The sequence below is a fragment of the Balaenoptera acutorostrata genome, chromosome 10, assembly GCF_949987535.1.
Source record: "Balaenoptera acutorostrata chromosome 10, mBalAcu1.1, whole genome shotgun sequence".
NCBI classification, from domain to species: domain Eukaryota; kingdom Metazoa; phylum Chordata; class Mammalia; order Artiodactyla; family Balaenopteridae; genus Balaenoptera; species Balaenoptera acutorostrata.
In genome coordinates, this window is record NC_080073.1 from 84,093,725 (window position 1) to 84,117,900 (window position 24,176).

The 24,176-nt window shown below is 46.9% G+C and overlaps 2 protein-coding genes across 2 annotated transcripts; one reads left to right on the plus strand and one right to left on the minus strand.

The window, feature by feature from the left end:
• Window positions 1-53: 53 nt before the first annotated feature.
• On the minus strand, window positions 54-6,441 carry MRPS18B (mitochondrial ribosomal protein S18B). Its single transcript, XM_007194019.3, has 7 exons — window positions 6,294-6,441; window positions 5,005-5,113; window positions 4,800-4,897; window positions 4,291-4,359; window positions 2,891-2,957; window positions 1,209-1,268; window positions 54-621 (listed from the first exon to the last, which is right to left on the minus strand). Exons 1-7 carry the CDS (start codon window positions 6,369-6,371, stop codon window positions 326-328), a joined length of 777 nt encoding a protein of 258 aa, XP_007194081.3. The 5' UTR covers window positions 6,372-6,441; the 3' UTR covers window positions 54-325.
• Window positions 6,442-6,926: 485 nt separating this feature from the next.
• PPP1R10 (protein phosphatase 1 regulatory subunit 10) lies at window positions 6,927-23,487 on the plus strand. Its single transcript, XM_007194020.3, has 20 exons — window positions 6,927-7,005; window positions 7,230-7,752; window positions 14,025-14,143; window positions 14,821-14,907; window positions 15,054-15,189; window positions 15,604-15,655; window positions 17,475-17,552; window positions 17,701-17,874; window positions 18,093-18,198; window positions 18,299-18,411; window positions 18,900-19,000; window positions 19,259-19,406; window positions 19,483-19,641; window positions 19,744-19,990; window positions 20,153-20,216; window positions 20,323-20,517; window positions 20,672-20,747; window positions 20,979-21,092; window positions 21,253-21,963; window positions 22,237-23,487. The coding sequence occupies exons 3-20, from the start codon at window positions 14,037-14,039 to the stop codon at window positions 22,344-22,346; spliced, it is 2,778 nt and encodes a 925-aa protein (XP_007194082.2). The 5' UTR covers window positions 6,927-7,005; window positions 7,230-7,752; window positions 14,025-14,036; the 3' UTR covers window positions 22,347-23,487.
• Window positions 23,488-24,176: the final 689 nt, after the last annotated feature.

A 24,176-nucleotide genomic window follows, 5' to 3' on the forward strand; every position in this document is an offset into this window, starting at 1 on the left:
AGCACCCACTACCCCCCAATCCTCCATAGCATTCGTCTGAAATGCAGCCCAGAGACAGGATACAGCTTTATTGTGGAAAAACCCAGTTGGCACAGGTCTGAAACAGTAGCAGAATGTATAGCCCATCTATTGACAACATACAGGGGCTGGGGCTTCTGATACACATCTGTACTGCCCTCCCTCAGCCTCGGATGTATTTATCCCTTTCACCAACAATCATTTCCTTTCTCTGGCCCTGGGCCTGCCACTGGCCACAATGTAGACAGCTCTTCAGGGTGAAATACTGTGTAAGGGACCCTCCGGCTCCCTTCCTAGTCTACAGCTCCTACAGAGCAGTTTGGGGGCCCGCCTGCTCAGTGGAGGAGGCTTCAACTGGGGCTGTGAGGGGCGCCTTGGGCATTGACTCAGGCGGAGGGCCACTTTCTTCTCGGAGATGGCCCTGGTACAGCCGACGAAGGCGGGACAGCTCTCTCTCTGGTGGCTGTTTCCAGCTGTACCATGGGTACCAGGGGTCACCTGAAACCAGAGTGGGAGCTGGCGGAGTGGCACTCACAGCTCCATGAGAGGTACTGAAGTCAGGGTCCCGGGGTTCAACCTGGGGAATGTGGTAACTGAGGAGACCTGGGGGATTAAAAAAAAGAGAATGCCAGGGAAGGGAGGAAAGGTACTTCAGATTAAGACAGATAATAAGAAAAACGACCTATAAAGGGAGGGAGGGACCAGTCAGAGCCACTGGGTACATTTATGCATGTGGTATGCTGCACAGAAGCAACTGGCCAAGGGGGCAAGTGTGGGCTGACATGCTGCCCAGGCTCTTGCCTGGCAAGCTGTGCAGGCCTGTGACAGGGCTCTGAAGCTGCATCTGCCCTTAACAGAGGGGTACCTTTTCCTAATTTGTGCAAAAGTGTCATGGAGCCCAGGGTCAGAAATTTATACAAAGCTCCTCCTATGATTTAGACATGGCATTGGGACAACATTTATAAAATAAGAAGGCAGAGAAAGAGGAAGAAAAAGGGGACAGGGCAATGACAAGATAAGAGACTCAGGAGAGGAAACAAGGGACAGTGGAGTGATGAAAGAAGAGATTCTTTGGAAGAACATGGGTGCTTACCTTCTCAGATAAGTGGAAGCATTTATATCCACCCTCCAGCCCTAAGTCACCTTCCTTATGCCTGACAAAACTGCCCTGTGCCCCTTCTCATGCTTACCATGATCCCTGGCTTTCTGGATGGCCTGGGTCAACTTCTTGTGTTGCTTCATACAGACCCCTGTGAAAAAAGGTAACTCAGAGATCATTATATAAGTCACAGTAAATAAAGAACACAACTGCTTCTACATGGTGATAGAGGCTTAGATTTGGAAGACCTAGCTCTACCTAATGACCCCATTCCCCTGACCCCTCCGCAAGGCTCGGTTTCCCCTTCTGCCCAGTGGGAAGAACCTTCTCTCTCTCTCTGAGAACCAGGATGAAGACTTAGGAGGGTCTAGCCACTATAGAGAAGCCACTTAACGGTAAAGGTTTCAAGACAGGGAGCAGAACACAATTCACAGGGCAAGTGTGGTTAGTTAAAGGGCTGAGCTGGACAATCCACAGAGAAAGATTCAATAAAGGAAGAATGGATTTCAGGTCTGGGCAAGACGATCTGAGAAAGTAGCAAAATAGTCCCTTCACAGCCTTTTACAGCTTGACTATAGAATTGTTCTTAAAACTCCTTGGGAATTCCCTGGCGGTCCAGTGGTTAGGGGCTCTGTGCTCTCACTGCCGCGAGCCCGGGTTTCAATCCCTGGTTGGGAAACTAAAATCCCATAAGCCGTGCGGTGTGGCCAAAAAACCCCACAAAAAACCAAACTAAGCCAAAACAAAAACAAACTCCTTGACAAACCAAACTCCACGGATCATGCTACCACGCCACGAAAGGGTGGACTCCGATTATTCTTTGCAAATTTATCTTGCTTTGGAGCAGGGGTTGGCAAAATGTTCTCTGTACAGGGCCATATACTGGAGGCAATGTGGCATATGTTTTAGGCATATGTTATAGTCTGTCTCAGCTCCTCAACTCTGCCATTGTAGCCTGGAAGGAGTTGTAGACAATATGAAAATAAATGAACATGACAGTGAGCCAGATTTGGCCTGTGACTGTAGTTAGGGAACAGATGTAATCTTTTTTTTTTTTTTTTTTTTTTTAATAGCTACTTTATTTATTTATTTCTTTATTTTTGGCTGTGTTGGGTCTTCGGTTCGTGCGAGGGCTTTCTCCAGTTACGGCAAGTGGGGGCCACTCTTCATCGCGGTGCAGGGACCGCTCTTCATCGCGGTGCGCGGGCCTCTCACCATCGTGGCCCCTCCCATTGCGGGGCACAGGCTCCAGACGCGCAGGCTCAGCAGCTGTGGCTCACGGGCCCAGCCGCTCCGTGGCACGTGGGATCTTCCCAGACCAGGGCTCGAACCCGTGTCCCCTGCATTAGCAGGCAGACTCTCAACCACTGCGCCACCAGGGAAGCCCCAGATGTAATCTTGAATTAGTGAGCTTACACCAAATTTGGGGGATCTAACTGAATTGTCAATGGAATAAAAGTAAGGTCAATTTATGAGAAAGCCTTCCGTAAAAGTGAACAGACCCTATAGAAAGGAAACAATCAGCACCATTTACCTTTTAACAGTTCCATTTAGATAGTTTGCTTATACTGGTACTCGCCTGTATCTTTTGTCCACATGTAACTGTTTTAGCGTGTGAGTATCCCCATTAGGCCAAGATTTCCAAAAGATTCCATCACATTTTTTAGGCCATTAGTAGGAACCACCAAATAAATACCTGTTGTCTGTCTTAATAAATATAAGAAGTGCTGTAAGGAAAAGCTATTCCAGTGGTGACAGGGATGATGGGCTGACCTGTATATGGAGCATGGAAGATGATACCCGTGTGGGCGCAGACAAACTGTTCCAAGAGCTTCACGTTCTGTAGGAAAAAGTGGTGGAGAAACAAGAGAAAGGGAAGGGAAGGTAGCAAGATGATTAGAGACTAAAAGTGCACAATCCCTGCACACCCACACAAATGACCTTGACCCGTCTACATCTCTCCAGGTGCTACTTTCCTTCAGGTCCTGGTTTTAGCCCCATCCCTTTACTGAACACATTCTTGCAAACTTTTTCCCTTTCCTGGCCTTCCAACCATTTCACATACACATCCTGCGTTTTGTCACTGAGACTCACATAGAATTCTCTTCTGCAGGGGTTAGGTTCTAAAGTCAGCCCTTCATGCAACAAATTAGGGACAGTCTGTTGGAAAATCCCTGAAATCACCCAGAAAATGTAGTACGTGTTATAATGTACATTTACAAATGATTAACTTATATAAAAGCATGGTATATGTAATGTATATGTTTACTAAAATCAATTTTAGAGATTTAATTATTAGAATGACTCCCAGCCAGTAATTAATCACAGGTGGTAAGACTCCCAAAGAAAAAGCAGGTATATCTGTGGAGTGGAATGGCAAGCAGAATCATCTTCACTCTTCAATCTGTAATCTTTCTCTCTCCCTTAGTCATGTAATTTGTTATAAACTGTATACAAATGATTATAGCCTTTTTTTGGTAACCAATTATACACAGCTGAAATTGAGAAGTATCTTCTGGACTCCTCTACAACCTGTATCAGAAGGAGCCTGAGAGCAGTCAGACACCCCCATCTGCTGATTGATTGACACATGAATGCCCTCTGACTTCCCTGATGACCAGCCATTCAGCTTCTGCCCTAATACCTTGTAATACTGCAAGCTCGGAAGGGCACTTTTCCATTATCATCTTTATAAGGTTTTTGAATCCGTTAAGGAACAAGTTCTGTCCTTCTCACAATGAAGGTTTTTTGAAAAAATAACTAGATTATACCTTGCTTCATGTATCTGCCCTCCAGCCCCAAGTCTCAGCATGCCACCAAACATCAACATGACAACGAAATAAAGAAAATCTCAGGAAAAAACTAGTCCAATCTACTTGCTAACAACTGTGATTGATATAAATGAACCTTTGGGCATTGCCCTCACATTAGAAACAAGCATTTCTCTTGCCAATTTAGACTGTAAATTTCATAGACAAGAGATGAAACTTTTTGGTAAAACCCATAGTAGAGCGCAAAAGGCTAGAAGGAAGAATATTTTTATATTACCAGACAGTCAATACAAAATGGACTTTAGGGGCACCAGGATATGAAGAGCGGGGCACCTAAGGTAATCTCTTTAGCACTGCAAAAAAGTCTCCAAGTCTTTATCCTGGAGAAAAGATTCTCCTTACCCTAAAGTCAACGTGCAACTTCTGATCCCGGCAGATGGGGCAGGGATTCCCAGCAATTTTATTTCCACGCTGTAGAGAGAAGAAACTGGCAGGTGAAGCTGTTCAAAGCCCTGTCAGAAAGAGTGCTGCTGGGGACTTCCCTGGTGGCACGGTGCTTAAGAATCCGCCTGCCAATGCAGGGGGACACGGGTTCGAGCCCTGGTCTGGGAAGATCCCACATGATGCCAAGGAACGAAGCTCGTGCACCACAACTACTGAGCCTGCGCTCTAGAGCCCGTGCTCCACAACAAGAGAAGCCACTGCAATGAGAAGTCCATGCACTGCAACAAAGAGTAGCCCCTGCTCCGTGCAACTAGGGAAAGCCTGCATGCAGCAACAAAGACCCAACGCAGCCAAAAATAAAAATAAATAAAACAAATAATAAATTTAAAAAAAAAAGAGTGCTGCTGCCGCTATCACTATGGCCTCCAGCCCCACTCCACATCCACGTGCCACACTCAGAAACTCACAATACATGTCTTTCGAGTCCGCTGTGGGGGTATTCCACCTTTGTGGTTGCGACGGTAGTCAGCCCAGACAGGGCGAGAACCATAGCGGTTCTGGTATTCTGAAATGAAAGACCATACAAGTTATTCCTGGGTGGTGGTGATGAGCGGGTCTCTGTCCAGTTATTTCAGACCTCACTTGACCCTCCCCTTCCCCATTTAGAAGTACCTTCTGAGTCCAGATATTTCCAGGGTTCATCCTTATAAGGGGAAACGGGAACTGGGGGCAAAGAATCGTCCTCAGGGGGGGCTTTGGTGCAAAGAGTCTGGAGGGGAACCTATAAAAGGAGGAGCAGAAGCGAAATGAGACAATGAGTTCAAGGACAAGACCTGATTGGTTTGCTGCCCACACTTCAGGGAGAAAGGGGAAGGCACGCCCACTGTGTAAATGAAATACAGCAGGAATATGCTGTATATGGGAGGTAGTATTTTGTGGGAGATTAAGTTTACATCAACAACGACTATCCCTACCTCCAACTGGATCTTGAAAGAAAAGGTAACATTAGAAGATAAACTAGCACAGGTGACTGGGAAGCAAATTTATTTGAAAAGACAACTCCAAAACCTGGCATGTATAAGGCATTCATGTTTTCTGGGATGAACTCAGTCTACTGGAGGAAAAGGGAGAATGTCCATCTTCTTGGAATTAAGATGTGTGGCAGGAAGGGGATGCAAAGGACATGCGAGTCTCCAACTCGATCCAATCCAATCACTCAGTTGCCCAGCCTTCTAAGAAGTTGAAGGTCAACATTCCATATGGCAGAACAAACTTGAGTCCTAACACTACCTCTAAAGCTACCAGACCTGTGGTTAACTCTGTGGTGACCCCTGTCACCACTTTTCAGTCCCACTTTAGGGACTGGCAGTTGGGCAAACCTTCCCATCTCACCCTGCCCCACCAAGAATCTGCCCTGCCCATAACCTCCAGGGTGGTGAGTATGTGAGGCTGGAGGGAAAACTCAATCCAAAGTTAAGCTCTCATGTATGCTTTGATAGGAAACTGATTTAGTGAGAAAAAGAGCCAAGTAACTGGTCCCAGGTCATGAGAATGTATCCTGGCTTTACTGGAAGATAGTAGGGCTGGTAGAAGTTAGTGTCCCTCAACCCAAGAACACTCCCTGGCATCGAAGATTTAGACACCACCTGTACAGTTGACAGTTGGTTTGTGTATGGCCAAGAAATCCATTCCACCGCCTAATTATTCAGCCGAGATGGAAACTTGGGAAGAGGAGGACATCCAACCCTTGCTCTTTACCCTCGACTCGAGATTAGAAAACGTGCGCTGTATTGAGGAATGAGAAGGGAAGGAGGAGGGTGGTGGAAGCAAAGCGTTGCCTTGACAGCCAAGGCAGAAGCACTTGGGAAGGTCTCCGCTCCTGGATTCCCAGCAGTGGAGCGACGACCTTGAAAAGGTACAACCAAATTTGGGGTTGTACAAAATGTGCCCCAAGGAGTTACCTGAACTCCGTAGGCACCTCTGAAGGGCGAAATGCTAGGAAGGCGCCTCAGCAACACGTTCAACGTGGAGGCAGCCATCTTGACATACGCACAAAGCAGGAAAAGCGACTGCGCATGCTCCAGGAAATAGATTAGGGTAGGGCCAAGGACGACCCCGCAGTGCGGAAGGCGGCAGCGCATCTGCGTCAGGACGGAAGCGTGAAAGGGGAGTCGTAGGGAGAGGCCAATTTCAACTGCGTCACTGTCGAATTCGGCCTCAAAATTGCGTTTTTGCTGAACCAGCCACTACGACTCTTAGATCCCATTCTTACAGTTTGTATTTTAAGCAATTTTTAAGTCGATTTTGACCGAGATCCTCTCACTGCGCATGCGCCGGTCCGATTCTACCAACCTTTGGTGAGAAACGATCTCGAGGGCGGAAGTGGTGGAAGCAGAGGAAAGGGAGGTGCTAGGCCGCTAGGTCAAGCGCACGCGTTCGGGGGCCAGGAAGGAGGCGGAAGAGGGTACCCGGGGGAAGGGGCTGAGCGAAGGTTAAGGCAGGATAGCCAATCAGCTGGCGAATTGTCTTACTGGTTGACCAATGAATTCACGCCCCGCGCACAGTCTCTCGCCGCAAGGGCGTTTCACTAGCACGTTTGGGCGCGTTGGGCGGTGTCCGGATATAAAAGACTCAGCCCGAGCGGGCAGCCGCCATTCTGGGGTTCGTTTAGAGGTAAGTCTCGGCATTTTGTTGGTTGGAGGGTAAAATTTTGCTGGGACAGTTGGCCTAGGAAATGGGTTAGGCGAGGACTCGGTTGAGAGCCGTGACTCTTTTTAAGCGGCTGTGTTCGGGATGGGACATGGAGGAGTTTGGGGACAACAGAGATTGTATTTTTGGGTGTTTAAGAGCAACCCATACTGATTATATTTTTCTCCCTTGTGTTCCTTTTATCCCAGGTTTGAATTTTCTCGGAGAAAGACGGGCCAGCCACGAGGAGAAAAGAAGCCGCAGCAACATCTAAGCCCTTGAAAGGATCCTGAGAGAGGGGGGAAAGGGAAAACAGCAGCCACCAGCCCAACCACTTGTGTCTTCTGCCCCTTCCCACCTATCTTGCCCACCCCACCAGCCCACGCTGCCTGGGACTTGAAATCTGTGGCCGAAGGACCGTCACCACATAACTTCAAAAATAATCAACCACCCTCCCTTCCCAAACCCACCCAAATTCACTCATCCAGCGTTTACTTTTTTTAATCCACTCAGAACTTTTTTTCTACGACCCCCCTCCCTACATGGAGTTGGGTGGGGGGGAAATGAATACTGAGTTGGCCTTTATTTTTTTTAAGGAGACTTTTTGATCCAATGAGGCCCCGCAAATAATTGAGTTTTGGGTCCTGGTTGGTGGTTTTATTTTTTTTCTCCAAAATTTTAACCCCCTCCCCCCCTGAGCCCGAGGTGCTGACGTCGCAAAAAAATTGGATAGTAAGTGTCGAATTTTCAAAAACCAGCCTTGCAACAAGAAATCAACGTTTCCCTTTGTGAAACCAAAAATAATGAGAGGAAGAAATGAGACCGTAGAACAAATAGAGAACTGGAGAAGGACCGATCCGGTCACTTAATCTCCATTAAAAAGGGCCTTTGGGTCTAAACAGTGTTCTCTCTCCCCTACCACCTGCCTCTTCCCTGCTTTGCTGCAGGCTAGGAGAGGGTGGAGGGAGGGCCCGCAAGTTAAGATTTTGATGGTTAACCCTTGGTAATCCAGCCAATTTCCAGACTGCCAAAGCCATAAGTGTTTGCTTTTTATAAGGAGGTATGGTTACCTTCCTCTCGTTAGCAGTCTTCAAAAGGGTTAATGAGCTCACATACAAAAGATGGTGGATTTTGTGGCCCAGAAGTCCCACTTCTTTGTGTGTGAGACAAGCAGGGCGCCTTTCAATTTGCCAGATTAATAAGCAATCTGTACATAAAGATTGCAGGGTAAGGAGATGGGCAGAGAGAAATAGGTGGCTATGACTTTTTAAATGATTGTTAACTCTCAATTTTAATGTAATTTGTTTGGGGTATATTTGTGTGGTTAATATAGGTGGCAATCTAGGAATAAAGATTGCAAGACACTTAATTCAGGGCAAAATATAATCTTAGTGCCAATACATACAAGATACTGGGGAGGTAAAGAATGTCTTGTAATTGTTGCAGATTGCGTAGGTTATTTAAAAGCAAAAAAAAGTGATTAACATTTTAATTTGATACTTTTTGGTGGGAATACAGTTAAGTAGAGGGTGGAAAGGTTGGGGAAATGTGGAATTCAGGAGTATAATTTTAAAAGCCATTTAGTGCAATTGAATGCTAGCTTTCTAAAAGATTTGTGTCGTTAAAAGGAATTTTTTTCTTCCCTGCTTCAATATGGCTACTTTCTTTGTCCTTTTGTCTTCCAAGCGGCGTTGCAGGTTGTGTCTTCACCCATTTTTCTCCTGTCCTCCCACCTCAACCCTATTTGTTGAGAGGGGTCCAAGTCCTCCCCCCTTTCCCTTTATAGGGAGGATGGGGGGTGGTCGACAGTAGCAAGTTGAACCTCAATTGGAAATTCAGTTCTTCCCCGCAGAAAATTGTTCTTTTTAATATTTTAATTGCTTTTATTTTCACACTGCTCTTACTCAAAGTAGGTCAAAGACTATTCAGGATGGGGGCTGCTTTTTGTCTTTTGGTTTTTTCACTAAAAGGTTTTTTAATGTAAAAAGCTACCGGCAGAGCCGGGATAGCTTTTTAAGTTTGAGTCCTCTTCTGCGTAACAAGATGGCGTCCCTGCTTTGTTGTTTTTCTCCCCCTTTTGCCATCCAGAGCTTAGGGCCGCCCTAGAAACTTGGTCAAGGGGGAGGAGCAGCATTGAAAGGTGATGTAATCAGCTTTCTTCCTCCTTTCTCCACCCTCTTTAAACTCCACCCCGAGCAGATGCCTTCTGGACTCTTGTGCACGCTGCTGCTAGACAGGAAAAGCCATTTTCCTTATTTTCTTTAAAACCTTTTATAGCCATTATCTTAAAAGGAAAAAAACTTATAGGAATTAGGTCTTGAAGCTGTCCGTCTCCTTGGGCAGCTTTAGTTTTTGTATTTAAAGATCCCGAGTCTGTTGCTTTTATTTTCACCCTCTTTCATCACTACTGCTTGGAATTTTTCCCCGCTTCAGTTGCCAGGGGTGGAAACCAGTCAAAACAGCTATACTAGGACTGGAAGCTTTTGAGGGGAGTGTGTGTGAGCGTGTGTGTGTCTTATCTGTGTGTTGGGGGATACTGGAGGAAGACACAAGGGCTTGTGAATGAGTAACTGGAATAGACAACTGGGGCCTAATGACACTGAAATGTGCCGTTTCTGCTCGGGAATCAGTCCTTGGGCCTCTTGCATTTGGTGGCTTTGTATGATGAGAATCTGGGGGAGAGTGGGTACTTTAGGACTTTCTTCTAAATCGCCCTTATTCCCGCCTCTGGGTTTGGGGGTAAGCTCTTTGTGTTCAGTGCTGTATCACGTTCTCCAGTTGCTTAGCTCCTGTACATTGGTACTAGGATGAGAAGTGAATCTTTAGGAAAGGAGGCGGCAGTTGTAAACTCAAGGCAGGGGGATTCAAGCTACGGTTTCTGGTAAGCAAAACCTTTCTGGTATTACATTTCACAACCTTCATTTCTTTTTTCCAAAGAGCCACCCTTTTTGAATTTCTTTTTCCTTCCCTTCTGAAAGAAATTCCTTAAAAACAATGGGGAAATAATGTCCTCTGCGTTTTTCAACTTGTGCAGCGGTGTAGCAGTTGGTGCATGTTCGAAAGCTGTGCCCTACCTGAGGGTGGTATTGGGTGTCCTGTCCCTTTCTTACCTTTCTTCTTCCAACTTTTTCAAAGTCAAATCTTTATCAGACTTTCCATATACTTGTCATTTTTTAAAGTCCTGCCCTGAAGCGTGAAGGTTCTAGGCAGAATTGGAAAGCCATTTTGTACAACTGTTCTGTGGTGACTTGGTGAGACTTTAGGGCTAATTTTCTACTGGGTATGGATTCTCACACTATTACTTCTGGATTGGATGGGAGGGACTCTTCCACATGTCCTACTGACCACAAGTTTTTTATCTTTTAAGCAGTTTGCCATGTGCCTCTGCAGCATACCTTCCTTGGGAGCTGAACATTCTACCCACTGGGGTTCCTGAGCTCTAGTGAGCAGGGGATTATAATAAAGAAGATCTGCATTAACATGGGAGATGGGAAAAAAAGTCTTCTAGGGAAACCACATCCATCCAGAGAACTTCGGAGAACCTGATCCTTGTAGTTTGTGGCCACAGTTCTATCTGGGATCCTGTCCTGTGAGGGCAGGGGTGGGGGGTGACTTTACACCCTTATTGAAAGGCAAATAAGCGTTTGGGAAGGGCATGTGCTACCCGGTTTTGGAATGATTTTGAGGGGGAGGGGCTTACTACTTGAAGAGAGGTGTGACCTTGTGAATCACCTGAGAGACATAATTCAGTCCACTCTGGAGTCAGACTAGGAAATGCCTCAATTACCGTGGAAAGGAAGGGGGGAATGTAAGCTACAAAGCACTTCATTTCCAGAAGTGCGAAGACCTCCAAGTGAAGGTAAACTTGGACACCTTCCTCCTTTGTTAGAAGATTGTTGTGATTGTTTTTAAACTCGCCTAGAATTTTTGTCCTGAACCAGTTCAGTTCTGTTTCATTGGTGATGGGTATGGAGTAACTTTAGCCAAGCTAGATATTTTTCATCTTATTTATTTTGGAGGCAGGAGTTGGTGTCACTTCTGGACTTAATTTTATCTCTGGTAAGAAAGAAAATTCCCCAGTGCCTTGTGTCTGCCGACAACATCCTCCATAAGGAGAGCCCAGCTTTAGGACAAGGTGGAGATGATGCCAGGGGTTGCTTCCCCACCGGCCACCCCGTATGTTCTGCCTTCAAGGAAATTAAAACATATCATGCCCTGGATTATTTTTGGTTTCAGAAAGCTTCCTTAAGCTTTTGTTCCAGGCTCCAGATATGTTAATGACAATTGGTCACTGCCCCTCTTTCCCTGGTAAAGTCGTTTGCCTTTTCCCCTGTAGGGCTGTGCCGAGAATTTAGGCTCTTCATTCCTTTCCACTTGAGTGCCTTGGAACTTCTTTCTAAACGTAATGACTTCAAAATAAGGAAATAGGTTGTAAAACACTTGGGGTCCTTAATTTTAAATGAGTGAAAACTAATCTGCCTGGAGGAAGCCGTCATGAGAAAACCCCCTTACGTTTTAAAACCACGTGATTGGTGCTTGTGAGACAAAATTTATAGTTTTGTTAATTATATTTCCAGAATGTAAATAATAGGAAAACTGCAGTGGAAAATGAATATTTAACATTTCTTCTGCTTTGTCTTCTAGTTTTCCTTGACTGTTAATGTCTTTTATTCTTGCTTGTTGTGAATGGGAATTAAAAAGTTGTCCCTGGGTCCCATTCCCAGCAGAAGGCACTGGACAGAGTTTAGCTGTGTACTCACTGGTTTCTTTTCTCTCTAAAGATGGTTATTCTCTATTGTCTGCTACCCTCTTAAGCAAAGGAACATTTGAGCTCAGGTGACAGTTTTTGTTTCTGAAGGAAGTAGGGGGAGCAGGCCTGTTGACTTAACTGGTGGGTGGGTGTGCAAAAGGGACTTTTCCAAGGTGCTGTGTATTCAACTGGGTTTGAATCTGAGGGGCCAGGTGTATTTAGGGGGCATTGGTTGGAAGTGAAGTTAGTTTAATTGAAAGCTTTTTGTCAAATTGCATATATTTTTTTTTACTGATGATATATTTTATTACTTTGGATTCGCTCATTGCTTTTCCAGTCTCCAGCAAATGGGGAATCTATTTTATGTATCCCTTTATTGTATTTCTGTCCTTATAGTGTCTATATTTCACTTTATAGTGTCTTACTACATGGGGAAAATTCCTTTATCCCCATGTCTGTCTCTGTGTATAAGAATCACCACACTTAAGTGGATTTGGCCTGTGGACTTCTAATTTATCTGGTATTGGACTTGAATGTTTTTTCCTCTGACCTTAGGTTCTACGTGTCCTCGTGGAGATTCCAGGGCAGCAGCAAAGCACAGTTAACCCAGACTTGCTCACCTCTCAGTATTTCTTACCTTACCTCCTCTCCCTGTATTCAGCCCACAGGTTATGATCTCAGGAACCAAGTTCCCCCCGTGCCTCCGCCTCTTCTTGGCCTAGGTTGTTAGGACCTGTAAATGTAGAAATTTATTGACTTTTTTATTGTGAGAATTAAAAGGTTGAAAGTGTTATGCTTGTTTTTCTCTTTTGGCTTGAGAACAAATAGAACTAATTAACATGATCTTATAAGGAACCTGTTTTCTGCAGAAAATATAATCATCTTTGTAAAACACTGATTTTTCCCACCCTTCTGCCTGGCTCATGTGTTTCATCTCTGTACTAGATGTGGGATTCAGGAGGCTTTCTTCTTGCCTCCTTCCTACCCAGTGTTCGTCTTATTTCCCAAATGTCGATATTACTAAAGTGGCTTTCTTTTCTGCTTCTCAGAAGCCAATGTTTAGAGGCATTGTGGATAAAAATCCTAATCAGAACCATATTGATTCTAAATTACCTCTCTCGAACTTCAGTTCTGGCCTAGAAATTGTTTCACATGTCTCTGTCCCGTAACAGCTGTGTTCAGCTTTTAATTAACTCATTTTCTAACCTAGTCTAAAGCAGCTACTTAAAATTTAATGGCATTTTGCCAGCTTCTTGTTTTATTTGTTCCATTCTTTTTGGCTCCATGGTTTCTAATTTCAGGCCCTCCTTGGGGATCTTGGATAGTGTTATGATTTAGGTGGGGAGTAGGAGTCAGATTCGCATCTTTGCTTTTGAAACCACAAACCAATCTTCCCTTAACTTTGAAACAATAAAAACTCATGCAGTGTTTGGTTAATGAGTGACATTTTTTCAAGGCTTAGGAGGACCTGCTTGATTTTCTTTGCTCCATTTGTCTCTATTTCTGGGAGCCACCGCTAACTCCCGTAGGGGAGAGGTTCTGTTTTCAAGTTTTGTTTCCTTCTCTTTCACCTACAACTTTAGACGATTGTCTGCTGGTGCAAGCAGAACATATCCTGCTACCTGTGGCAGTTGACTCTTTTTTTTTTTTTTTTATACAGCAGGTTCTTATTAGTTACCCATTTTATACATATTGGTGTATATATGTCAATCCCAATCTCCCAAGCGGTTGACTCTTCATGGGCTAAGATAGAAAGGAGTTGACTTTTGGAAGACAGCCCAACATCCATGATTGGCCCAGTTCTTATCAAGCTATGGGTTTGGTGTTTTTTTTTAAGCTAGATTCATTAGCAACTAAGGAGAAACGGGACCTAATAAGCAAAAATGACTTGGAGAGTTGAGTGTTTGTTTTGGGAATGTGAATCTTAGCTCTGATACCATCTGGTGAAGTTCAGCTGTCCTAGGAAGGATGTAACTGGGAGCGAGAGGAGAGATGCTGCCTTAGTCCTCCAGTCTGATTGTCATCCCCTTCAGTCATGTATTAACACAGTGCTTCACTTGCCAGGGCTGTTTTCTCAGTAGGGACAATGGTCTGTGTTGATTTTTCTTATCTAGATAATGGTGAGTGCAGTTGAATGTAGATTAAATAATCACTAATAATTTGTCAAACACAGAGATGGAATTTATTAGAGGGCAACTGGGGCTGTCCTTGCCACCCATTTATTCTGTGGGTTTGTTTTATCCTCTTATCTTAGAAAACCTCAACCATGGGTTCGGGTCCCATAGACCCCAAAGAGCTTCTCAAGGGCCTGGATAGCTTCCTTAACCGAGATGGGGAAGTCAAGAGTGTGGATGGGATTTCGAAGATCTTCAGGTGAGTCTGTACCCTTTGAATTCGTTGTGAGTGGAGAATATTTTGTGTTGTAATATGACTATAATTAAGGCAGATAGCAGAAAATGTTCCCTAAGAGGAATGGGAGTCAGTGGAATAGGATTCAAATCCAATTATGTTAGAACTAGTGATAGGAAAAGATGACCCCTTGATCCCTGGTCATTATGGCATCTGGATATTTGGAGACCCACAGTCCCAAGGGAAGGAAGGAAGCAAGCAGGGGAGTCAGGTGACAGGATTCTTAGTTCTGTTTTGGGTTGCATTCTGCATGCCCCAAATGTCATTTTCCTTCAGGGATCCTCAAGTTTTCCAGGAGAAAGCGAGTGACTAAGCCAGTCCGAAGAGATGGTAGTTGAAGGCTAGGGCTCTTCACCTGGAAGCAGAATCAAATGTGTCCTGTGGGTTAGAGAAGCAGTGACACTTACCTCCTCAGATCGGAGACTTCAGTGCATCTCCTCCGTTGTGTTCCATCCCTCTGGGTGTTTCCACATCAATCCTGATCCACCCCATCCTCCTAGGGGCCTGTGTGATCCCCCCACCCAGTAGCGAAGTCCCAAGTCATCAGGGATCTCGAGGTACTCCCGCAGATTAGAGACTTCTGCTCAAAGAAGAGGTGCTTTCGGGCTGCTACATTTCTAACCTTGACTCATCTCTTACAGTCTGATGAAGGAAGCACGAAAGATGGTGAGTCGGTGCACTTACTTGAACATTCTCCTGCAGACCCGTTCACCAGAAATATTGGTCAAGTAAGTGGGGACCTGGGTGGCTGGGTACTTCGAAGGCAGAGGGAGGTGAGGCACGGGGTTCCTGAGTTGTTGATGGGGGACTAGGAGGGTGGGGTATACTCCCAAGACCCAGGAAGGGCATCACAGAGCCTCCTCCCTGCCTGCAGGTTTATTGACGTTGGTGGTTACAAGCTTCTTAACAATTGGCTGACATATTCAAAGACAACCAACAACATTCCCCTCTTGCAGCAAATTCTACTGACCCTGCAGCACCTACCACTCACTGTTGACCATCTCAAGCAGGTACCTTCAGTCTTTATAATCCTGGTTCTTCCTTTTTGGTTTAGGCTCACCGATGAAAAACTCACATCGGCTCCGATGTGGCTGCAGTCTTGGGCCTGTGAGGTAGAATGGTAGAAAAAAGTAGGAGTTTGGAATCAAGATTTGGTTCAAATTTATGTCCTTTAATAGGTGTGTGACGTGGGGCACTTTATATATCTGAGCCTCAGTTTCTTCATTTGTAAAATGGGAATGATTGAACCTACCTAACTGGGTTGTTTTAAGGAGTAAGAATGTCTCCAAGGGCTTTGTAAGAGAGAAGGTCTATCTCAGTGTTAGTGGCTGTTAAGAGATTGCGCGTTTGTGGGAGTGGTTAGCTCTGAGTGGGCTGCTTTTCCTTCTGGCACTTACCATCCTGCTGCTCCCTTCCTCTCGTAGAACAACACAGCCAAACTGGTGAAGCAGCTGAGCAAGTCAAGTGAGGATGAAGGTAGGGGCCAGTCCCTTCTTCTGTGTCCTGGGCCTTCTTCCGTTACTTCCACTCAGTTACCTTCATTTCTTAAGCTCTCTTGGTGTAAAAGGCATACACTTAAAATTCTTTGGGGGAAATAGTGTCATCCTAGAATGTCTCGTCATCATTTACTTCTGTTTCTCTAAATATCAATAAATAGAGCATATTCTGGGACCCTCAATGTCTATTTTCCTAACAACAAGTATGCTTGTTCTACCAATAAACACCCTGCTGTAGGGCATGGGCAGAATCCTGATTGCTGGAGTATATCATAGCTTTGATAGCAACAGATTCTTTCCTTTGCTAAGACAAAGGGTTTTGGAGCTCCTGGCAAGGGCCATACAGTTCTGGCTTGAAGACAAAGCCTGGCTCCAGAAAGTCACAGGCTTTTCTTTAGAGAAGAAAAGGGTTTATATCCAAGAGTTAACCCAAAAATTTTATACCCAAGGCATAAACCAGGGAGCACAAGACACTGGTTTCCCACAAGTGAGCAGTATTGTAGCAGAGCTGATCCCCGCTCTTTGTCTATGGGGAATGGTATGCTAGGTCCCTTTGGAAAGTTTAGCTAGAGGAGAAAACACTGGGAACATTTTCCAGTATAAAGGATCACGATTTTGTTTTAACTCACAGTATTGTTTAAGTGAAAAACATTCCCTAGCTTTGCGTTCTTCTAGTCGTATTAATTCTGTTTTTAGGTCCTTTTATATAATGAGCACTTCACTATTTTTCTGACATCTCAGAGTAGCTTTGTAGGATAAACTGTAACACAGAAGATGCCATTAAATCATTGCCTATCTTTTGTTTCTTCACTGAGGTATATTGGTCCTTGTTCCAGCTGGCTTAATTGTGTTGCTGTCTTTGAGTATAGGTTTAATTATTATTCTGTGCTTCCTTTAGATACTGAAATTTGTACATTGCTTATTGACTGTAGTTAAGTGTTACTGGACCGTAGTATCGATTGCGCCAAAGAGGTTTCAGGATATTCCCCCACTGGGCATTGGGGTTCATATTGCATTAGGTATAGGAGTTGGCAGTTGTGTGACTGTTTTAAAAAGTTAAGTTTTAATATTCTACAACAATTTCATTATTAAATCAGCCCATAATGGAAATGTTGGCAAGAAGAGAGGTCCCATAGATAGGAGATATTATTTGCCAAGTACAGAAGGAAAGAGCTACAAATGCATTTTTCCATATATTTAGAAATAAATTCTGTTTTTTATCTTTAAATTCTCTGACCATCTTTTTTCTCTAGATAAACTCTGCTTCCTTCATCCTAAATCAGTTTGTTTTTAAGTTCTTTTTTCACTCTTGCAACACTTATTTTATTTTTTTTAAGAGCTGTCATCACTAGTGACATTCTAGGAAAAAAGTTTCCCTAGAAGATCTTTTTTTACGAGGATCTAAATCTGCCTCCTTGAAATTTTTAAAATCTGGTAGCCCTTTGGATACTTGAACCCCTCTGCCTTTCTCCTTATTTTATTGTAATAAGTGGTTAGGGGAAGAGCATAGGCACTAGGTTCATTCTGCCATCTTCTAGATTTGTGACTTTAATCTCCATGCTTCTGTGTCTATAAAGGGAGATTAAAAATTTTCAGGTTGTAATAACAATTACATGAGATGTATGCAAAGCAACTAGTGTAGTTTTTACAACATACTTTAATAAATGTTCCTTCTTTTTGCCACCCCCGCCCCCAGTGTTACAATGGCATCAGGGTTGAAAGTTATCTGAATAGAGGAAAATTCCATGATTCAGTGTCTCTTACATTATTTAGGCATTTCCCCTTTCTCTCACCTGCAGAGCTCCGGAAATTGGCCTCAGTCCTTGTCAGCGACTGGATGGCTGTCATCCGCTCCCAGAGCAGTACCCAGCCTGCTGGTAAGTTCCTTGGCCCTTTATCCCTTGTATTTCTTTCTTTCCCACTGGGATGTGGCCTTCCGTGCCTCTAACCTGCTTTCTACCTCTGACTGACAGTCTTTTTCTTTATCTAAATAAAATCCTTTTCTGCTCTGTTTTTCCACAACAGAGAAAGATAAGAAGAAACGGAAAGAAGAGGGAAAGAATCGAACCACCCCTCCTGAGCGACCGTTGACTGAGGTGAAGGCTGAGACTCGGGCTGAGGAGGCCCCAGAGAAGAAGAGGGAGAAGCCCAAGTCCCTCCGAACCACGGCGCCCAGTCACGCCAAGTTCCGCTCTACCGGTAAGGCTGCCGTCTGGCCTCTGGAGGGTCTGTGGGTAGGTGCACAGCCCGGGCCTTATGGTGGAAGAGTTGGACTTAATGGTACAGTAAATCTGGAGTGAGGGAAGACTAGTGGATGGAGCGTTGTGCGAGTTTACAGGGCTTGATGAACGTTAAGGGAGGAAGAGTCAGGAGAGTGTGGAGTGAGTCCAGCCCCAACACCATGTCTTCTGCCCCAGGACTAGAGCTGGAGACCCCATCTTTGGTGCCTGTGAAGAAGAATGCCAGTGCAGTGGTGGTTTCTGACAAGTACAACCTTAAACCCATCCCCCTCAAGCGTCAGAGGTATGGACCACGTTCTTGGTTTTTGAATGGGCTGGGTCTGTGGACGTGAGGGGAAAAGAGTGGGTGAGTCAGGTGTTGTTGACCGGTCCCTTTCTAACAGTTCCGCAGCTGCCCCAGGAGATGCTGCGCCCCCTGCAGAGAAGAAATACAAGCCACTCAACACAACACCCAATGCCACCAAAGAGATCAAAGTGAAGATCATCCCGCCACAGCGTGAGTCTAAACTGGGGGGATGTGCTTTGCATTGAGAGCAAACTCTTTTCATGGAAATGAAGTGTTTTCCTCCATTTTCATCTGGTTTCTTGGTGTCCTTTAATGTTTACGCCCCTGGAACTCCCTTCATAGGAGTCCTTCATAGGATTGCTTAGGAGTGATTTTAGAGATGAAGTAGGGAGGTGTGCTGTTCAGTGACTGGTGGGTACGCTCCCAGCTGTCATGTTCATGGGGGCTGGCTTTGTCAATTACCTGAGCTCTGATTCCTATCCAAAGCCATGCTTGCCTGCCTTTGAAAGAAAGATAGAATAATGACAAGAATTTCTTGTGTGAATCCTCCTACATATGCTTCCTGGTCACCTTGAGCTTATTGTGTCCAGAGTTGAGGCAGGGTCTCTACTGGCCAATTTTCTGCCCAGATTTTGTCTATAGGAATAGGATTATTAAGGAGGTCTGATGATTCCATTTTATGCTCTTTTCTTTTGTAGCTATGGAGGGCCTGGGCTTTCTGGATGCACTCAATTCAGCCCCTGTTCCAGGCATCAAAATTAAGAAGAAGAAGAAGGTGCTGTCACCCACAGCTGCCAAGGTATGGGTGCTGTGCAGTAGGTGCCAGTGACCAGGTAGAAAAGGTACAGGTGAAGGAAGGGCCCAGCAGCTAGGATGCTTGGGGAGGACAAGAGGAGCTGTGTCTCAGACGTAGACTGGTGGCAGCAGAGCACTGTTAGAGACAGAGTCTTCCTTTATAGGAACTGTTAGGAGATCCTCCCAAGGACCCTGGACTAATTGCCTTGCCTTGACCTTGCCTTTCCTGTCAGCTCATTAACTTCTTTTTCGTTCACAATAGCCAAGCCCATTTGAAGGGAAAACGAGCACAGAACCGAGCACAGCCAAACCTTCTTCCCCAGAGCCAGCACCTCCTTCTGAGGCTATGGACACAGAACGTCCAGGGACCCCAGTTCCCCCTGTTGAAGTCCCAGAGCTCATGGATACTGGTAAGTCTAGAAACTGGTTCAGGTTTCAGGGTTTTCTGAAAGGAAGGATCTGGTCTGAAACTACTTCTGTTTACAGCCTCTTTGGAGCCAGGAGCTCTGGATGCAAAGCCAGTGGAGAGTCCCGGAGATCCTAGCCAGCTGACCCGGAAAGGCAGGAAGAGGAAAACTGTGACCTGGCCTGAGGAGGGCAAACTGAGAGAGTATTTCTATTTTGAACTGGATGAAACCGAACGAGGTTAGAGATCCAGTTTCCTCTATAGTAGGTGGGGTATAGAGAGTTTAAAAAGGACTTGGTTGGGCTTACTTTCCCTCTTGCTTTTTTTCTCCTTGGCAATAGTGAATGTGAATAAGATCAAGGACTTCGGCGAGGCAGCTAAGCGAGAGATACTGTCAGACAGACACGCGTTTGAGACGGCCCGGCGTCTGAGCCACGACAACATGGAGGAGAAGGTGCCCTGGGTGTGCCCCCGGCCCCTTGTGCTGCCCTCGCCTCTCGTCACCCCTGGAAGCAACAGCCAGGAGCGGTACATCCAGGCTGAGCGGGAGAAGGGGATCCTTCAGGAGCTCTTCCTCAACAAGGAAAGGTGAGCAGAATGGGGTTCACTTCCTGAGGTATTGAGCCCTTGAGGGGAACGTGCCCTGGGGTAATTAGAAGTGGGGTGGGGGTTAGGAAGAAAATCAAGGGCTTGAATAAATAATTTGACTGTCACTCTTTTTTTTTCTATCGCCTTCTGCATTCCTGACAGTCCTCACGAGCCTGATCCTGAGCCCTATGAGCCTATCCCCCCAAAACTCATCCCCCTAGATGAGGTGAGTTATGTGGTGATGGAGGTTGTGATTGACATTAATGCATCTTTCATGTGAGACTGTCTCTTTACTCTTTGTTGGTCCTGATTGTTCTCTCCTGTCCTTTCAGGAATGTTCCATGGATGAGACCCCGTATGTTGAGACCCTGGAGCCTGGGGGGACCGGTGGCTCACCCGATGGGGCAGGCGGTTCCAAGTTACCTCCTGTTCTGGCCAATCTTATGGGAAGCATGGGTGCCGGGAAGAGCCCCCAGGGTCCTGGAGGAGGAGGCATCAATGTGCAGGAGATCCTCACCTCCATCATGGTACGAGCCTCCCTTTTCTTCCCCACTGTCTCCATTTCTCCTTACTCCCGTTCTGCTCACCTTCCCGCTTGCTTTCTCCTCGGGCTCTCCCTTCTCTGCCGGGTGTCACCCTTATTCTCTGTTGACCTTGTCCCTTAATGACCTTGCCTCACAGGGTAGCCCTAACAGTCATCCCTCAGAGGAACTGCTGAAGCAACCAGACTATTCAGACAAGATCAAGCAGATGCTGGGTAATCCTCAGGGCCGGCCCCGGGGCCTGGGCGAGGAGGCCTGCAGTGGAATTGGGGGAGCAGGGGTATTGCCACTAGACGGCAAGACATGGGAGGGGAAGACTGGACAGAGAGAGCAGTGCTCTGCCACGTTGGTCTGAGGGGGTCAGCTGGGCACACCTAAGCGGGAAGACGTCATGCCGCTCTTCTAGAATCATCTTGCTGACTGCTTCACTCCTTTTTCATTAACAGTGCCTCATGGACTCTTAGGCCCTGGTCCCATAGCCAATGGTTTCCCACCGGGAGGCCCCGGGGGCCCCAAGGGCATGCAGCACTTCCCCCCTGGACCTGGCGGACCTATGCCAGGTAGGTGGTGAGTGAGAGGTCGGAATGGGCTTGTCTGCTTGATTTCGGCCTGGTAACAGTACAGGATTGACCAAAGCCGGGGGTTGGTTTGGGTTGGGAGATGGCGGTCCCTGGGTGCAACAGGTAGCTGATACTCTCTCCCTTTTTTTTCCCCCAACAGGTCCCCATGGAGGCCCTGGGGGCCCTGGTGGGCCAGTGGGTCCACGTCTCCTGGGTCCCCCACCCCCTCCCCGGGGGGGAGATCCCTTCTGGGATGGCCCAGGTGACCCCATGCGGGGTGGCCCGATGCGTGGGGGCCCAGGACCGGGTCCTGGGCCATACCATAGAGGCCGTGGTGGCCGAGGAGGAAATGAACCACCTCCTCCTCCTCCTCCATTCCGAGGGGCCAGAGGAGGGCGCTCTGGAGGAGGACCTCCAAATGGACGAGGGGGCCCTGGTGGGGGCATGGTTGGAGGTGGTGGGCATCGTCCCCATGAAGGCCCTGGTGGGGGCATGAGCGGTGGCAGCGGACATCGTCCCCATGAAGGCCCTGGCAGTGGCATGGGCGGTGGGCATCGCCCCCACGAAGGCCCTGGTGGTAGCATGGGTGGGGGACATCGCCCCCATGAAGGCCCTGGCGGCGGCATGGGTGGTGGCAGTGGCCATCGTCCTCATGAAGGCCCTGGTGGAGGAATGGGTGCTGGTGGTGGACATCGGCCCCATGAAGGCCCTGGACATGGGGGACCCCATGGCCACCGGCCTCATGATGGCCCTGGTCACCGAGGCCACGACCATCGAGGGCCACCCCCTCATGAGCACCGTGGCCATGATGGCCCTGGCCATGGCGGAGGGGGCCACCGAGGGCACGATGGAGGCCACAGCCATGGAGGAGGTGAGGATGCTCCCTGTCCCCCACATGGCTCTTGGTGTCCCACACAACTTTCTGAGGAACGTCACTACCCCGGGTCTGCCAGGCAGAACATGAGGTCACCTCGTTCCCAGTTCCCAGCATGCATGGCAGTTCCTTCCTTTAGCCCTTCCCCCAGGTCCCCAAGACTAGGTCTCTCTCAAAGACAGTTCTCAGGATGCCTTGGACGGGTGGGATGAGGGTGGCATTGACCTCTTGGCCATTTCCTATCTAACTATTCCACCATCATTCCCACAGACATGTCAAATCGCCCTGTTTGTCGACATTTCATGATGAAGGGTAACTGCCGCTATGAGAACAACTGTGCCTTCTACCACCCAGGTGTCAATGGGCCCCCCCTGCCCTAGGGACCACCTGCCCACCCCGCCCACACCCCTGTGGACTGCAGCCTTGCTCCTTCCGCCCTTTTATGGCTTCTGTGAGGCCCATTTTCCCCTTTCCCCAGCTGATGAGGAGCCGGCCCCCTCAGTGCCCACCTGCCTGGGTTCCTGGGGGTTTTCTGATCACTGGTGCGCATTGATGTACATATTTTCCTCCAGTCTGGGGAGGAGAGAGACTGGACACATTCTGTACCCTGGACTGCCGAAGAGGAGACCCTGTTGGCTTCACTTTTTGAGATTTGCCCTTTATGCCAAGCACCTCTCCGGTATTACCCTTTATGCCTGAGAACCTAAAGCTGGTTATCCTGGAGAACACCTCTACTCTCCTCTTGTGGGTCCTCCACATGCACACAGAACTCTGACACGGGATCAACTGCACTTATGAAATCATCCCAGCCAAGTTCATGCTTCCTCATGGGGTGGGGAGATGGTAAAAGGGGTATTGTGTATCCCACTGCACTGAGAGGACTCAATCAGGCTGGATTTGAGTTCTGGAACACATCATCCCCACTCCTCCCCTGACACAGGCTTTACATTGAGTCCTTTCTCAAGTAAGACGTTGCAATCTTCCGTGAACACCCAAGTTTGCATCATGGGTCTGCTAGGTTCAATGATGGCAAATTCACATCGGCATCTGGTGAAAAGTTTTAGCTGGCATAGGTGAGGCCATTGGTGGTGGTCCACCCTTGCCTGCAGCTCATTCTGGAAATTAAAACACTTCAGTGAGACCAGCTTTTCATCAACTGAAGCCCGGCGTGCTGGGCATGCCAGTCACACTACACGCACTGCCTCTGGGAGTTAGCACGCTCCTGGCCCCCACCTGGAACCTTGTGGGTGTGAAGCCTCCAGCTCCCTTGCCCTGTCAGCCACCTCTGAATCCCCACCAGGTGCCTTCCTGGGTGGATTCAATAAGATGACCTGCCCTCTCCCAGCCCTCTCCTTCACCTGTCTCAGCATCAGTTGTTTTCTATGAAAACTGGATTGGTTGGGTTTTGTGCAGGGTCTTGGGTTAGAGCCACAATGGATTTGAGGATAAGTATTTTCTTTTTTCTTTTGGTTTTGTATATTTTGTACATTAATAATAAACAGTGGAAAGAGAAGTATTTAACCCCTGGTGTGCTTGGACTGTTTAAAAAGAAAAAAGAAAAAAGCCATTATCAGCTGTTGTTGAAAGTTCATTAGTACAAACCTTTGTGGAATGTGGTTTTCAATCCTTTGTTGGCGTTAAGTGAAATACTGGTGAAGGAGTACTTTGAACATAAAATGCCATAGCTGGGGAAGGCAGAGCTCACAGATCACCTGAGCTGCAGAAGGCGCAGGCACATCCATTCTAGCTGATCCTACCAGCCCCGTGGAGTAGCTTAGGGAAGGGATTTACGTGAGGTGAGGGTGGGCAGAAGGGAGGAGTAGGGAAGAGTGGCTGAAAAAGGAAAAATCTAAGAGCAGTTTCTGGGGAAGGAAGGAAAAACAGGTGGATCCTGCTTGTCCCCCAAAAAAGGGGCTCTGCAGGGTACAGAGAAATAGGCCTGCTGCTAGAAGATGTAGGATCAAGATATATTTTAATAGATTTTTTTTTTAATACTTATTTATTTATTTATTTATGGCTGTGTTGGGTCTTCATTTCTGTGCGAGGGCTTTCTCTAGTTGTGGCAAGCGGGGGCCACTCTTCATCGCGGTGCGCGGGCCTCTCACTATCGCGGCCTCTCTTGTTGCGGAGCACAGGCTCCAGATGCGCAGGCTCAGTAATTGTGGCTCACGGGCCTAGTTGCTCCGTGGCATGTGGGATCCTCCCAGACC